Raw genomic sequence first — 15,637 nt, forward strand, 5'->3', positions numbered from 1 at the left:
GATATCAATATCAACATAGAAAAGTTGAACCATATTTATTTGCAATCTATATTGTAACATGTCTAACATGTCTCATCAAAAATCATTAGCCGTTGCTAATACTCTGCTTGATCAATCGTGTTTTAACGTCCGAAATTTCATTTTTGTTTGATAAAATATAAAGATTTGATTGGTAAACATGAAGCTTACTGTTTTTTTAAGTCTTTGTGGTACATAAGAGAGAAGAGGGACGAGAAAGCAGGAGGACCAGCAATGAGAACTTCCACTCCAAAGAGTTCCAGTTATACGTTTTGATGTCAGAATTTGAAAAAAGGACAAGCCAAAATCAGAAACTTCAACAGCCAAAGATAGAAAGATGATTCGCGGTGGTGCTTTGACAAATGTCGGATTAAGCTTAACCGCCTTCCTCTTCCTTGCCGTCGTTCGCAGCCAGGTTGATGAATAGATATATTCTTACTGTTCTTTGTTCATGTTTGTGAGTTATGGTAATGTCAAGACGATGATATTATCTTGTTCTGATTGGTTAAATCAAAATGACAGGAGACGTGCAGCAAAACCTGCATTGCACAGAGATACAACGGTGGATTATCGTTTTTCTTATGCATACCCTTTGAATATAAAGAGCATTTCTCAAGCAAAACCAGCTTATCTGTCTCGGTCCATCTCCGTTTCAGGTCTCAGTGTTCGCTATGGGAAATATTGTGGGATAGGTTACTTCGGATGTCCTGGAGAGCCACCTTGTGATGATCTTGATACTTGTTGTATGAACCATGACAATTGTGTTACTGTAAAAGGTAGACCAATCAAGAATATCTTTAGAGGGACATATTGAAGTGAAAGTATCATCTTTTTAACTATATATCTATTAGATATTGGATTCTGAGAATGTGCTACTGCATCTGTTTCATTCTTTGCAGGCATGACTTATGTTAACTGCCACAAGCAGTTCCAGCGTTGCATAAACGAGCTAAAAAAATCAGTCCAACAATCTAACAACCAGAAGGTTGGATTTTCCAAGCAATGTCCTTATTCGACAGTGATACCAACCGTGTACAGAGGAATGGATTACGGCATTTTCTTCAGTAAAATAGGTAATCACTGATTTATTCATATTGAACCTGTGGTTTATGACACTGAACCGTGCGTCACTATAAACACTATGAGTCTATGAGAATGACTTGTAAACTATAAGCTAGTAGTGTTCCAACAATATGACTCATGATAAGATGTGACTAATGGACTCATAATCTCGCGCAGGTAATATCATTAAACCTAAGCCGCCAGCAAGGCCCGCGTCTGTCGTGGAGGTGGATCTCGCTCGGAGTAAAGCGGACACAAAGGATGGCCTTGGAACAAAGCAAGGCCTTCAAACAAAACAAGGCTCCAAAGTCTCTGTTCCAATGAACCCTTCCCCTTCCTGAACATCAGCTTATAAGGTGACTCATAACTCTATATATATCTCTCAACTTTTGGAAATTCTTTAACCTTGTTTTCTAATGGTCAAATGATTTTTTTCAGGTCAAAACAAAACAGCAGTGAATGGATTGGTCGTCCATATGTACAGTATCTACATATCACTTTAGTTTCTATTTTACTCTAGATGTGAGATTATTATAACAAATTTATATAACTATATAGGAAATAGATATAATGTTTAGAAACAAAAATTGCAACTATGGTTTTTTGATATATATTTATAGGAAATCAACATAAGTTTGTTATTTCATAATATTTGTGATTAATACTTGTGCTATGGACCTATGGTCAAGTGCAAGATATTTTAGTTAATGTTGTCAAAAACAGCAATCTATGCGTAACATCTGATAGATTACACCAAAATGATCCTCTGTTTTTTAACGTCCATAATAATAATAGTTCTGATTTTGGATAAGGAACGTCCAAAAAGAAACTGAAGATTTGTTAGGGTGTAAATCATGAAACTGCTGCAGTTTTTTTTAGTAATTGTATACATAAAAATAGAGAGAGACAGGAGGGACGAGAAAGCAGGAGTACCAACGATGGGATCTTCCATTATAAAAGAGACCCAAAAATAGTTTGGGACAGAAAATTTGAAAGAACACAAGTCAAAACCAATAAACTTTTAACGGGGGAGAGATGATTTGCGGCGGTGCTTTGGCACGTATTGCTTCCGGCTTAACCGCCTTCCTCCTCCTCGCCGTCGTTCACAGCGAGGTTATATGTACTTACTGTTATTTGTTCATGTTTGTGCCTTATTGTTAGCTTTTATTCTTTCTGATGGGTTGAATCACAAATGACAGGGCAAGTGCAGCAAAACGTGCATTGTACAGAACTGCAACAGTAAGATGATTTGTCTGCATTCTTTTGAAATTTGGAGAACAACTACGTTAGTGCATGATCTGTTTTTTAACCCCATCTCTCTGTTTCTTCAGGTCTCATCATTCGATATGGGAAGTATTGTGGGATAGGTTACTTTGGATGTCCTGGAGAGAAACCTTGTGATGATCTTGATGCTTGTTGTATGACACATGACAATTGTGTTGATCTAAAAGGTAAAACCAATCAAGAATAGAAAGCTCATTCTTGAGTTGTAAAACAGGATTTCATTTTGAGTATCTGATAATGAATTATGGAACTTTTTCAGGTATGACTTACGTTAACTGTCACAAGCAGTTCAAACGTTGCGTAAACAAGCTAAGCAGATCAATCAAAAAATCTAACGGTCAAAAGATTGGATTCTCCGAGCAATGCCCTTATTCGACAGTGATACCAACCGTGTACAATGGAATGAATTACGGCATTTTCTTCAGTAAAATAGGTAATTGTATTGACATTGAATTTGTCACTACAACACTATATGATAATAAAAGCTAGTCCTAGTGATGAAAACCACATGAGTCTCTCTCTCTATCTTTCTGTTATATTGTGACATTTCTGATTAGAGTACTTACTGTGAATAATATGTGTTCAGGTAATATCCTTAAACCTCCCATGCTCGGAAGCACGCCTCTCGTGGAGGTAGATCTCTCAAGGAGTAAAGTGGACATAAAGGATGGCCTTGGAACAAATGAAGGCCTTCAAACTAAAGAAGGCTCCAAAGTCTATGCCTCTTTAAATATGAGCTCTTCTACTTCTTGATCTTCTTCTATAAAGTGACTTATATACTAACTCTTTTTCTCTATCAACTTTGTAAAAATATGTAACTTCATGGTTATAGAAAATCATTAAAAAGACTTCGTATTCTTTCAATGAATTAGTCTATGTACATTTTGAATGCTACATTGCTAATCACATCACAGATAACTTCACCAAAAGTCAAAACGTGACCTTCTCACTAAAGTCAAAACGTGACTATTTTAGAACATTTACCATTTTTAATTATTAAAAACAGAACTTTAGAGAGGAACATGTGGGGGACGGTGGTAACTCCACCTTGCCATCTTATAAAATCCAGGTTGTCTTCAACCTTAGTGGGAGGTATATATATGGCCACTTGGCCAACGATGAAAGAAAAGTCTACAAAACCTTGTCTTATAACATAAAGAGTAGACTTTGTACTTTTAGTGTTTCTGTTATCTTAATCGCTCGTTGTCTTTTGACGATGATAAAGCTGAAGAACTTCTGAAAAAAAAAAAAAGGATCTGAGAAGATGAGGGCTAATCACTCTCTCTCTTTCGGCATTTTCTTGACCCTTGCCATCACCATTGTAGTTTACGGCCAAGGCCGATCAGGTTTCCTTTTCTCCTCTCTGTTCAGACTAAAGAAAGCTTGAGTTTGTGATGGAAACTCTTTTTTTTTTTTTCGTACATAACTCAAAATATAGAATGGAGTAAACCTGTCCTTGTAAATTTAGTCAAAATATTATAAAATGTCTTGTGTTGCAAGTAATCATAAATCCTCTGTTCTCTCTGTTGTTTAGACTATAAATTGACCTATGTTCTTGAAGGTAACTGAATTTAGTGATCTACATTATTTTCTATGTAGAGAAATGAACACAAACGTCATTAACATTTTAGCTTGTGTTGTAAGTAATCTCCCTTTCTTCTTCTCCTCTGATCTACAGGTTATATCAGTATTGATTGTGGCATACCTCCTTACGATACACCTGAAGACACTATGGCTAAAATCAATTACGTCTCCGATGATGCTTTCATAACTACTGGCGTAAACTTCAACGTCTCTGAAGAATACGGCGCTCTGAGTAACCCGGTTTTGCCGTCAACTCTTGCTGAAGTAAGAGCATTTCCTCAAGGAAACAGAAACTGTTACACCTTAAAAACTTTTCAAGGGAAAGGGAATCGTTATCTCATCAGAGCTTGGTTTATGTATGGAAACTACGATGGTAAAAAAGCTTTGCCTGAGTTTGATCTCTATGTAAACGTGAATTTCTGGTCGACAGTGAAGTTCAAGGATGCTTCTGATCAAATCATCAAAGAGATTTTAAGCTTTGCAGAGTCAGAGACAATATATGTATGCCTTGTGAATAAAGGTAAAGGAACTCCTTTTATTTCAGGCTTGGAGCTCCGGCCAGTGAACAGCTCCATCTACGGTACTGAATTTGGAAGAAATGTCTCTTTGGTTCTTTATCGAAGATGGGACATTGGATATTTAAACGGAACAGGACGGTACCAAGACGATAGATTTGATCGTATTTGGTCTCCATACTCTTCAAATATCTCTTGGAACTCGATTGTAACATCAGCCTATATCGATGTTTTTCAGAACGGTTATGCGCCGCCTGATGAAGTTATTAAGACTGCTGCTTCGCCAAAAAGCGATGATGATCCGTTGGAACTGTTATGGACATCAGACGATCCAAATTCTCGGTTCTACGCATATCTTTACTTCGCGGAACTAGAGGCGTTAGAGAAGAATGAGACTAGAAAGATCAATATTTTGTGGAATGGTTCCCCTTTTTCTGAAACTTCTTTTGTTCCTTCTTCAAAGTATTCGATGACGTTTTCTAATCCAAGAGCTTTCACTGGGAATGATCACTTGATTTCTCTTCAGAAGACCACAGATTCAACGCTTCCACCAATTCTCAATGCTATTGAGATCTTCACCGTACAATCTCTAGATGAATTTTACACCAGGACTGATGATGGTGTGTTTTCATCTCTACTTGAACTCAGTAAGGTTTCTACCAAAAACTCACATTTTTCAATTTTATCTTGTTAATGCAGTTCATGCCATAGAAAGCATAAAAGAAACGTATAAAGTGAACAAAGTTTGGAGTGGTGATCCTTGCTCCCCAAGACTATTCCCTTGGGAAGGTATTGGATGCAGTTACAGCACTAATAGTTATCATCAAATCAAGTCCCTGAATCTTAGCTCAAGCGGATTACAAGGACCAATAGTATTGACATTTAGAAATCTCTCTCTTCTTGAGTCATTGTAAGTATACAATTACATTGACACTTTCTACCACTTTTATTCACATCAACTTTATAACAGAGTTATGCATTGTTTTACTCAGGGATTTATCTAACAACGACCTACAACAAAACGTGCCTGAGTTTTTGGCTGATATGAAATATTTAAAACTCTTGTAAGTGAGCACAAATATCATATATAGTCTTGGTCTATGCTTGATAATGAACATGCCTCTTGACACCTTTACTTGTGATTCAAGGAATTTGAAGGGAAATAATTTTACTGGGGTTATCCCAAACTCTCTTATAAAAAGACTAAAGGCCGGTCTACTTGCACTCAGGTAACATCTCTAGCACTTTACAAAAATCTTATATATAAACCACAAGCACTCTCTATGAATTTTGTTGACTTCCTCTTGTCTGTTTCAGTGTGGATGACCAAAACCTTTGCAACTCAGGTTCATGTCAAGACAAGAAGAAAAACAACATGGTCGTGCCAATAGCTGTAGCTACATCAGTAATCGTTCTCATTGTTGTCTTGGTTATCATATGGATCATATTAAGGCAAAGGAAAAAAGGTAAGGTTAGAACTTTTCCTTCACGGTTAATAAATTTGAAGTGATCAGATTTTTGCTGAGAAAAAACGAAATGTTTTAATTTCAGGTGCCTATATAGGACCACTCCTGCCTTCAGGGAAGAGAAGATTCACATACAATGAGCTCTCTAGGATTACAAACAACTTCAATCAAGTGATTGGTAAAGGAGGGTTTGGTATTGTGTATCTCGGTTCCCTTGAAAATGGGACTAAAATTGCTGTAAAGATGATCAACGATTCTTCACTGGGAAAACCTAAAGAGTCATTATCATCCCGGGCTTCTAACCAATTCCAAGTCGAGGTAATCAAAAGAACACCAAAAAAAAACATGATTAGATATTTTGGAAATGTTGTTTTATAGTTGCGTAAGTGCAAAACGTTTGCAGGCAGAGCTTCTTTTGACAGTGCATCACCGGAACTTAGCTTCTTTTGTTGGATACTGCGATGATGATCGTAGTATGGCTCTCATCTACGAGTACATGGCCAATGGAAACTTACAGGATTATCTTTCAAGTGAGAATGCAGAGGATCTTAGCTGGGAAAAGAGACTCCATATAGCCATAGACTCTGCACAAGGTTGGTCCCAGTTTTGACATCCTTGATTTCTCAGAACTTAACCAAGAAACCAAACCTGATTTAGCCTGGACCTTGGCAGGTTTGGAGTATTTACATGATGGATGCAGGCCACCAATAGTACACAGAGACGTAAAAACAGCAAACATCCTATTAAACGATAACTTGGAAGCCAAGATTGCTGATTTCGGCCTTTCTAAGGTCTTCCCTGAGGACGATCTCAGCCACGCCGTGACTACCGTCATGGGAACTCCCGGCTACATTGATCCTGAGTAAGTTCCTTTAATTTACACTCTCTACGGATCACACGGTCTGGCTGGTAGTACCACAAACCAGAGGTTTCGTGAAACTAGGGTTGGCCAATTCAGTTCAAAACCTTTTGTTTCAGTTTAGCAAGAATTATAACAAATTTAAGTGGACACAAATATGATATCTTACAAACTAAACAAGTCAGATGTGTGGTGACAGACACTACCGAACATTCGTTCTGAACGAGAAGAGCGACGTGTTCAGTTTTGGGATCGTTCTTCTTGAACTCATTACTGGCCAGCGAGCCATCATCAAAACCGAAGAAGGAGACAATATCAGCGTTGTTGACTACGTTTGGCCGTTCTTCGAGGCCAGAGAACTAGACGGCATAGTGGACCCGCTACTTCGCGGCGACTTCTCGGAGGACTCAGCCTGGAAGTTTGTGGAGGTCGCAATGTCTTGCGTCAGAGAGAGAGGATCCAGTAGACCAACAATGAACCAGATCGTAACGGAGCTGAAACAATGCTTAGCCGCAGAGCTGGATCGAGAGCCACAGAGCCACTAGTGTCTAGTGAAAGAGATAACGGAGAAGCACGTTACGTAGGACTAAACCAAGATTGATTCAAAGAGGTTTTGATCACTTTATGCTCTATATACATTGCTTGTGTTGTATAATGTACGTATGGCCTGATCCATATATGATTGACAGTAATTTCTAAAAGAGTTCTTACTCAATTTTTTTGTTTGTTTTATAGATTCTTGTTTTCGATTCCGTAAAAATCTTACTAATAGTAAACATGCTTTATTTTGTGATAAAATGAGTAAAATGTATTCGTGTACATGCCCAACAAGTGAACATTTCGATACTTAATAGGCGATGAATAGAGTTTTATAAATCAGGTTTTTTTTTTTTTTTTTTTTTTTTTTCTTTTTTTTTTTTTAAAAGTATTACAAAAAGAGATGAGTCTAAAAATCGCAATTTTAAGTTTTTATGGTATTTCAAATATCTTTTTGTCGGTGTGTTTATATTTAATGACAAAACAAAATATGGATGAGAAACATGTGACCAACTAACTCTTCGATCTTTATTTATAACAATTAAATAAATCGTGATCTAGTGATACGATACACAATATAATTTTGCCTTTTGGACAAAAAAGATATGGATATTATAGAGATTTGATAAACTACAGTTTTGATATCCCAATTCTAAAAAGTCATTAAAACTGAAATACATTTTTAACAAATATAATTAAAGACATTCTCATGTAAGTTATAAATTTACGAAAAAAATATCCAAATAAAAAATGTAATATTTGAATACCTTTACAAAATCTGAAATACATTAATTCCAAATGATTATTATTTTCTTCTGTCGACATGCAACATGTCTTTTTCATTTTTTTCCGAGTTTCTTTTTCTTACATAAGTTTGTCATTTTGACGCGTGATCAAAATCTTCAACACCTATTTAACCGTTTACCAAAAAAAAGTCAATTTTTTTTTTTTTTTTTTTAGTTTCCTTCTCTAATTCATCTTCTTCTTCTCCAAAATTGATACTTTTCTTCGGGTCATGTGAGAAGGTCCAATTTCCTCAGATCACAACATTTTCATCTGATCTTCTCTTAAACAAAAACCCTAAAAAAAAAGCCTTGATTTTTTCCGTCTTAAAGGCTTGATCTTTCGTTTCTCTGATCAATGAAGAAGGTGCTTCATCGAAGTTTTAAGCCTGCTAAATGGTAAATTCAGTTTCTTCATTCTTCTCCTTGCTCTGTTATTGCCAGTTTCTTCACATTTATGGAAGATGTGATTGCATAGTTTTGTTTTTCCTGATTCTTTTTTTTTTTTTTCTTTCAATAATGAAGCAAAACTGCTTTACAAATGGCGGCGTCACGCCTGAAAATACTAAAGAACAAAAAGGATACACAGATTAAACAACTAAGGAGAGAATTGGCTCAATTGCTTGAGTCCGGCCAAACCCAGACAGCTCAAATTCGAGTAAGCAAGCAATCAAATTTTTTTTTCATTTGTTTGTATGAAAATATGTGATTTTTGAGTCATGGATTGTGAAATGCTTATTATACTTTCTCAGGTGGAGCATGTGGTGAGAGAAGAGAAGACTGTAGCTGCTTATGAGCTCGTTGGTATATATTGTGAACTTCTTGTTGCTCGTTTGGGTGTCATTGACTCTCAAAAGTAAGTTAAAAAGTTTATTTGTGTTTGTTTCTTTTTCTTCTATTGTGTTATATGTGTTGATCATTGTTTTGTGTTCTTACTTCAGGACTTGCCCTAATGATCTTAAGGAAGCTGTGGCGAGCGTCTTATACGCTTCCCAAAGGTTAACGGATGTTTCAGAACTCTCAGATATTGTTAAGCATTTCACTGCAAAGTATGGAAAAGATTTTGTTTCAGCTGCTATTTATTTGCAACCTGATTCTGGAGTCAGTCGATTGGTAAGTGGTTGTAACGGTGTTCTCTTCTTTTCTTGCGCTGTTTGTATTAAGAGAGGTGTGATTTCTTATGAGACTCTCTCTGTCTCTTTATGCTTAGTTGGTGGATAAATTGTCTGTTAAAGCTCCTGATGGTCCAACGAAGATCAAAATTTTTACGGAGATTGCTGCGCAGCATAATGTAACTTGGGAAGCAGAATCTTTGGTTGAATCAGATCCAAAGGAAACCGTTTCGGCGGTTAGTAATACATTTTTCAGTTCAATATTGCTGAGTTTACTTTCACCTTCTAGTATATGTTTCCTCATTAGCAATTTCGGTTTCTTTGAGCAGAGTGGAGCAAGTTCCTCTCACTCTCAGTCTTCAAGAATCCAAAACAATCAACTTCCAGAATTTCAAGCTCCAGATACTACTGTCAATGTGTCGCAGAATTCATATGGCATCGATGGAAGATCTTCGAGCCGCACTACATCTACTGATTTCAACATTGAGAAGACAGCTGATCACTATCATCAAGACCCAAAACCGTCTGGTTAGTTTTTCGTATCTTTGATGTTCCTTTTATTTTTTCGTCCTTCTTTGTTTGTGCTGACCGTTAGATTAAAACAAATCGTCATTTGTTTTAATACAGGAGGTAGAACTGACGGTAGAGAACACAGACATCCCAATCCAGGTCATGGGGATTCATCTCCATGGGAAACAGAATTTGTTGATGCAACAAGTGCTGCACGTGCAGCTGCTGAATCTGCAGAAAGAGCGAGTTTTGCTGCACGTGCAGCTGCTGAGCTTTCAAGTAAAGAACGGGTGATGGCAATGCAGAATTCAACAGAGTCGCTGAACTCATCCTCTTATGATAATTTAAGAAACAATCCCCCACATGGTCGTAGTAGCTCAAATGTGCAAGGCGGAGGTTTTGGTAAGGAAGAGATGGTGAGAAGCAGTAACAGGCAAGAAGATCAATCTACTACTACTAGGGCAGAATCTTCTAAGAAGAATGTTGATGAGCTATCAGAAAAGGCTTCATGGAGGAGAGGTCATTCTCCAGAAGGTGTTCTGCTCAAGAAACAGTCAAGTCATGCTTCATCACATTCACAGTCAAGCAATTTATCTGATGACTATGATGTCACTGCCTCGGACCATATCGATTCACCAAGCATCTTGGAAAAAGACAGATTTCAGAGCACTGTTGAAGTTGAAGATACAGAGAGTCGCAATCATGGTCCTGATGTTGTTGTTGCTCCAGCTTTTGATGACTATAGCTCGTTTTTCGATAAACCTCAATTTGACACAGAGGATGCTTATCATGGTGAACCAGAAGAAGGATTAGGGTTTTCATTGCTTGGCAGTAGCAGCAAAACACCTGATCATATACCAACACAGACAAGTTCATGGAGCTTCGAAGGACACAAGGCTGTGGGACAACCCAGCTCAGCCTCAACCTCACAGGTTCTTGATAAGGAGAAGCCAAGTTCTCCAATATTTGACGATGGTCCTACAAGTCCTCCGGCTTCTCTGCTTGAGCCTAAGCCGTCTGCAATGTTTGATGACTATGACCGAGATTCTGAAAGTGAAGAAGACAATCTGAAAAACAAAGGAAAATTTTCAGGACATGTAGATGAAATCCCGAAGCTGAAATCTCATAAGTCCCCAAAGTCTAATGTTCCTGATGATCTAGGACGCTACTTTTTCCCCTCAGACTCCGAAGACGAAGGAGATGATTTCAAGATACAGGAAGAATCCGACTCAGAGACTCCTACAGGTCTTAGGATTGAACCTCTAGCCGGTGAACTTAAGAATGAAACAACTCTCCCATCTTATGGAATGAGTCCGCCAAGAGACAAGACATGGTCTAAATCTGTTGAAGAGCATGTCCCAACAGTAGTTGATCCATCGAGGTCTTCTTCTTTTCAGACAGACAGAAAAGAACTTAACACTCAGAGAGCAAGCAACACGGACAAAAGACCAAGCTATATACCTCCAGATACATTTTCTAGTGATGATGAATCAGAGACGGAACTTCCGGAGATAGATTCTGTCAGATATCAAGATAAAAAAACTGAGTCAAGAACTCAGCCAACACATCTACATTCGCGCGTCAGCCATGAGGACACGGAGAACAAGATTCCGACCCGAGTTTCCACCAGAAGTCAAGAGAGGAGGATCCACAAGACCACCCCTGCCTCTGCTTCTGCCTCATATTTTCACTCAATATCTAGTGACGATGAAGATGAGAGAGAATTTGGTAGAGATGCTGCACGCACCCAAACCAAGCCTTCTATTTCCATCTCACGAAGAACAAAGGGACAGGAGAGAAGATCATCTCTGGTTACTACGAAAACTGAGACAGTCTCTCATGATCAAGATTCGCCTCCAAAGCCATATCCTGAGGCCAAGCCACTAGCTAAGCAACAGGTATCAGCCTATTCTTCAAGCTCTCTTCCAAAAACTGACAGAGCTTCTCACGAACAAGAATCTCCTCCAAAGCTAAGTCATGAGGCCAAGCCACTGGCTAAGCAACAAGGAGCAGCTTCTTCCTTAAGCTTTCTTCCAAAAACCGACAAAGCTTCTCACTATCAAGAATCTCTTCCAAATCCAGGTCTAAAGGCCAAGCCAGCGGCTAAGCAACAAGGATCAGCTACTACTTCAAGCTCTCTTCCAGAAACTGAAAAAGTCTCTCACTATCGAGAATCTCTTCCAAAGCCAACTCCAGAGGCTAAGCAAGAAGTGTCAGCTTCTTCAAGCTCTCCTCCCAAAACTGTGACATCACCTGAGCCAGAAACTCCGGCAAAGGAGAAATCTAGCCATGTTCATCCCAAACTCCCAGATTACGACGACATATTTGCCAAGCTTGGGGCTCTTCGTCGCTGAATTTCTTCTACTCATTCTTCCCGTCTGTTGATATATACATATTCATTGTTTTATTAGCGCTCATTCTTTTCTTTGATTGTTTGCTTGTAGAGTGAAGTTGATTTTCGCATCCTGAGCATAACTTTTTGCCTTGAGGTATTTCATTTCTTTTGTATAACATGTTTGGCTTCCTTGTCATATGTAATCAGATTATTGTCATCTATTTTGGTGGACCAACAGCGATGGTATATAGTGCAATAATAATAAGATCTTTTAATATAACAACAAATGTGTTCTCTCATTGCCAATTTGTTCAAAGACAATGCAAGAAAGATACCAAAACAAAAACCAGAAGAATAAGATGTTACATTATCGAAAATTCAAACTTTTTTGAATCCTTTTGATAGATATCCGTAACCCTTTGAACAGGCAATATGCAAAGGCAATATGCAAGTTACAAAAACTAAAAGCAACAGGAAGAAGGATCGAAATTTCAAACATTTGTTGAATCCTTTCGACACTAGAAGGTTCTTGCCAAGTGCTAGCTTAAGCTACTCAGTAAAAGAAGCCAAGAACCTGACCACCCACATTCCGTTTGATTGCTTCTTCATGGTCCAAAATTCCATCCGGGGTTGTGATTACAACATAACCCCACTACGTACATGGAACAAATCAACAAGGTTACGCTGTGTTAAAAGTAATGATATTTAGCTGCACCTCTGGATAGGGAGGGAGAGAGAGAGAAAAGGAACAAACCTGACGTGTAGGAAGTGTGCGTTCAGTGTACTTCTCAATCTCTTTAGCCCTAACGTCTTGCCTATAGGTAAGAGCTTTGCAGTCATTAACCCTCCCTTGCAGATCAACTGTTATTCTACCAACTCTATGTGGATCATAGACTTGAAAGTTCTTGATATAACCTACATTAGCATTATTAAGGAAACATTTTGTAAAGTCAAAGCCGATTCCATCAAACACTCTGTAACATGTAAAGCTAACCACTAAATAGCATCATAGAAGCAAAAACATAAACTTGGGAACAAAAAAGCCTTCACCACTAGCCAAAAACACAATTAGTTAAGCCTAACAACCTCAGGAACTTGTTTGCAAGCTTCGAAAGAATTAACCTAAATCACAGAACTAGATCCTTCACTCCACAATGTCATCACTCAGTGAAACGGACAAAGTGAAAAACTAAATCTTGTATCAATGAATTGACCAACTTCAGATGCACAAACTGGGAAATGGGTGAGCATCAACAACCAAATTACAAAGCAAAAAGGGGAGAAAAATGTCACCTTTCTCCTTCATGATTCTGAGGAACGAAGACATAACGGTGGAGATTGGTTTGAGCTCCACCGAAGCTTTTCCTCGTCTCTCCGCATTCACAATCGTCCTCAACGCATCGTTCAAAATCCTCCTCCCCATTTCTCTCTCTCTCTCTCTCTCCGGTCGAAAAAACCCGACGCTACACAAATCGGAGAAATCTATAAAACCCCAATTTCAACAACGACGACTCATCAATAAGGGTGAGTGACACTTTTGTTATTTCCCAGAATTCATAAGGGTACTTTAGTCTTTCGAACTTAACACGTGCGGGCTTTAACCACACGTACGTACACTTACATTTCAATAACTCTGGTTCTCTCCTTCGTCTTCATCCTTATTCAATTCCCCAAATTGAACAACAAACCAATGGACGAGTTACCTCCAGAGCTCTTGTTGAATATTCTGAATCTACTCAACGATTCCGAATCCGTAGCTCGATGTCGAGTCGCGTCCAAGACATTGAACTCTCTCAAGCGTGAAATTAGCACCGTGAATCTCATCTGCACATTGTCCCGGTTCTTCAAATCGCGTCCCATCGCCGTCACACCGTTCAAAACGATCTTCAAGAGCCTGATCAATGATTCTGTTAACATTCGCTCGATCTCAGTCGGGGTCGATAAGGCGCTTAAGAGAATGTCGTTTGACGACTGGAATGAAGATGACCTCAAAGATTTGTACCTTACCGATGTCGAATTCGTCAAGGAGTGGTTGCCTAGGGTTCGTGATGACCTGGAGATGTTGTCAATTTCTGATTTCTGGCTTCAATCTTGCTGGAGGAAGTCAGATGTTTTGGCCCTAGTTTCTTCAAACTGTAAGTTTTGATCCTGCATCATCATTTCCTCTAGTTTTGGATTTGTTTGCAATGCGTTTTTCATTAGGAACCAATCTTAGATTCTTAAGAAAAGATGATGATGATGATCTCATAAATGAGACGATTTGAGCATTCCTTGGTTTGTTTAAGGAACAACGAGTAAATGCAGTTGTAATGAATGTATCTGAAGAAATCAATTTGGGTTCGTTAAGAGTAACTAGAATAAGTCTCTCTTGCAGGTAGTAAGTTAGTGAAATTAGAGGTGAAGAATGCATGGCTCTCAGTTGTTGGATTGACGCAGATGCCTAATCTCAGACATTTGACACTCGAGTTCATCAGACTCGATGATGAGAATCTTGAGAAGGTTAATGAGTGTTTCCCTTTTCTTCAAGTGTTAAATTTGATTGGCGTTGGAGGGTTGAAGGAACCGAGAATACGTTTACTGAACCTAAAGAGTTGTCATTGGACTGTGTCGAATGCTCCACGTTCAATGGCTATACTGGCGCCAAACCTCCTTGAACTCGAGCTAAATTGCAGCAGGCCTAGATCTTTTCTCATTGAAACGCCCAAGTTGGTGAAATTCCATTTTTCTGTTGAGGACGCTAAAGGTGTTAGTTTCGGGGAGTTTCGAGATCTGAATTCTTTAGAGCTCATATCTCCTGACATATGCAGGCTAATCAGAAACACCCATTTTGGCAACAAGATCAGAATGCTTGCAGTGGATTTAGTCAAGTCTATAGAACAATCTGAAAGGCAAAAACTTGGACTGGGAATACTCCTCAAAGCATTCCCTAGCGTCGTTTCTCTTAGTTTGAGTCCCAAGACTTGGTCAGATTTCGAAACCCATTTCCAAAGCAAAGGTCCAGTACATATGAAGGGAGCGAATAGCTTAAAGCTAATTACAGCACGTTTTCAGTCGTCAAATCATACGGATGTTCATCAAACAGTTTCGTTCATCAGGTCTATGCTTAATAACTACAGAGGCTTGACAGATATGAGACTGATGATTCACCAGGACAAAGACCCTAGAGTAAGAGCCAATCTGATCTCGGCGTGCATGATGAGTAACCCGAGAGTGAGATGGAAATGGGGAATATGGGCTGAAGGAGGTGAAGATATGTGGCTCTCTGATAGCGCCTGAGATATAGGATTCAAGTCTGAAACTGAAACTTGAGTTCTTCTGTATATACTTGTGATGATGACGATGATGGTAACAAGAATTTGATTTGATGTGTGGAAGTTTTCCATATGTTGTACTAAAGCTGCAATATAGACTTCGTATACAAATATAGATTTAACCATGTAAGATCTTATAGCTTCAACGTGTAAAGACATGATTTGGATTTGCTCCTCTGATGAGAAAACTGTGTTTGTTGATAATGTTCATTTATCCAGTTTAGTGTTTAGTCTACTAACGGATGCAAATTTGTTTGGAAAT

The 15,637-nt window shown here is 38.5% G+C and overlaps 6 protein-coding genes across 7 annotated transcripts; 5 read left to right on the top strand and 1 right to left on the bottom strand.

Moving 5' to 3' along the window:
- The first annotated feature begins 105 nt into the window (after window positions 1-105).
- On the top strand, window positions 106-1,734 carry LOC104721918 (phospholipase A2-delta-like). The gene is made up of 6 exons (XM_010439995.3): window positions 106-433; window positions 541-580; window positions 675-794; window positions 918-1,091; window positions 1,258-1,436; window positions 1,519-1,734. The coding sequence occupies exons 1-5, from the start codon at window positions 356-358 to the stop codon at window positions 1,419-1,421; spliced, it is 576 nt and encodes a 191-aa protein (XP_010438297.1). The 5' UTR covers window positions 106-355; the 3' UTR covers window positions 1,422-1,436; window positions 1,519-1,734.
- On the top strand, window positions 1,522-3,235 carry LOC104727682 (phospholipase A2-gamma-like). Its single transcript, XM_010446765.3, has 5 exons — window positions 1,522-2,193; window positions 2,280-2,319; window positions 2,412-2,531; window positions 2,624-2,797; window positions 2,951-3,235. Exons 1-5 carry the CDS (start codon window positions 2,116-2,118, stop codon window positions 3,115-3,117), a joined length of 579 nt encoding a protein of 192 aa, XP_010445067.2. The 5' UTR covers window positions 1,522-2,115; the 3' UTR covers window positions 3,118-3,235.
- Window positions 3,236-3,451: 216 nt separating this feature from the next.
- LOC104721919 (putative LRR receptor-like serine/threonine-protein kinase At4g29180) lies at window positions 3,452-7,515 on the top strand. Its single transcript, XM_010439996.3, has 10 exons — window positions 3,452-3,710; window positions 4,043-5,083; window positions 5,163-5,373; window positions 5,456-5,527; window positions 5,612-5,692; window positions 5,781-5,929; window positions 6,015-6,247; window positions 6,333-6,522; window positions 6,602-6,791; window positions 6,988-7,515. Exons 1-10 carry the CDS (start codon window positions 3,629-3,631, stop codon window positions 7,331-7,333), a joined length of 2,595 nt encoding a protein of 864 aa, XP_010438298.1. The 5' UTR covers window positions 3,452-3,628; the 3' UTR covers window positions 7,334-7,515.
- A 633-nt stretch (window positions 7,516-8,148) lies between these two features.
- On the top strand, window positions 8,149-12,351 carry LOC104721920 (uncharacterized). 2 transcript variants are annotated; one of them, XM_019232230.2, is made up of 8 exons: window positions 8,161-8,506; window positions 8,633-8,765; window positions 8,860-8,963; window positions 9,049-9,220; window positions 9,318-9,455; window positions 9,549-9,747; window positions 9,847-11,627; window positions 11,812-12,351. In XM_019232230.2, exons 1-8 carry the CDS (start codon window positions 8,466-8,468, stop codon window positions 11,815-11,817), a joined length of 2,574 nt encoding a protein of 857 aa, XP_019087775.1. In that variant the 5' UTR covers window positions 8,161-8,465; the 3' UTR covers window positions 11,818-12,351. The 2 variants fall into 2 exon arrangements, with proteins under 2 accessions (XP_010438300.1, XP_019087775.1); XM_010439998.3 differs by having other exon boundaries at window positions 8,149-8,506; window positions 9,847-12,351.
- LOC104730389 (small ribosomal subunit protein uS8my) lies at window positions 12,313-13,590 on the bottom strand. Its single transcript, XM_010439999.3, has 3 exons — window positions 13,358-13,590; window positions 12,819-12,979; window positions 12,313-12,716 (listed from the first exon to the last, which is right to left on the bottom strand). Exons 1-3 carry the CDS (start codon window positions 13,485-13,487, stop codon window positions 12,618-12,620), a joined length of 390 nt encoding a protein of 129 aa, XP_010438301.1. The 5' UTR covers window positions 13,488-13,590; the 3' UTR covers window positions 12,313-12,617.
- A 105-nt stretch (window positions 13,591-13,695) lies between these two features.
- Window positions 13,696-15,608, top strand: LOC104721922 (F-box/LRR-repeat protein At4g29420-like). Its single transcript, XM_010440000.2, has 2 exons — window positions 13,696-14,199; window positions 14,439-15,608. The coding sequence occupies exons 1-2, from the start codon at window positions 13,755-13,757 to the stop codon at window positions 15,338-15,340; spliced, it is 1,347 nt and encodes a 448-aa protein (XP_010438302.2). The 5' UTR covers window positions 13,696-13,754; the 3' UTR covers window positions 15,341-15,608.
- Window positions 15,609-15,637: the final 29 nt, after the last annotated feature.

Source organism: Camelina sativa, chromosome 11, assembly GCF_030686135.1.
Source record: "Camelina sativa cultivar CO46 ecotype springtype chromosome 11, ASM3068613v1".
NCBI lineage: Eukaryota > Viridiplantae > Streptophyta > Magnoliopsida > Brassicales > Brassicaceae > Camelina > Camelina sativa.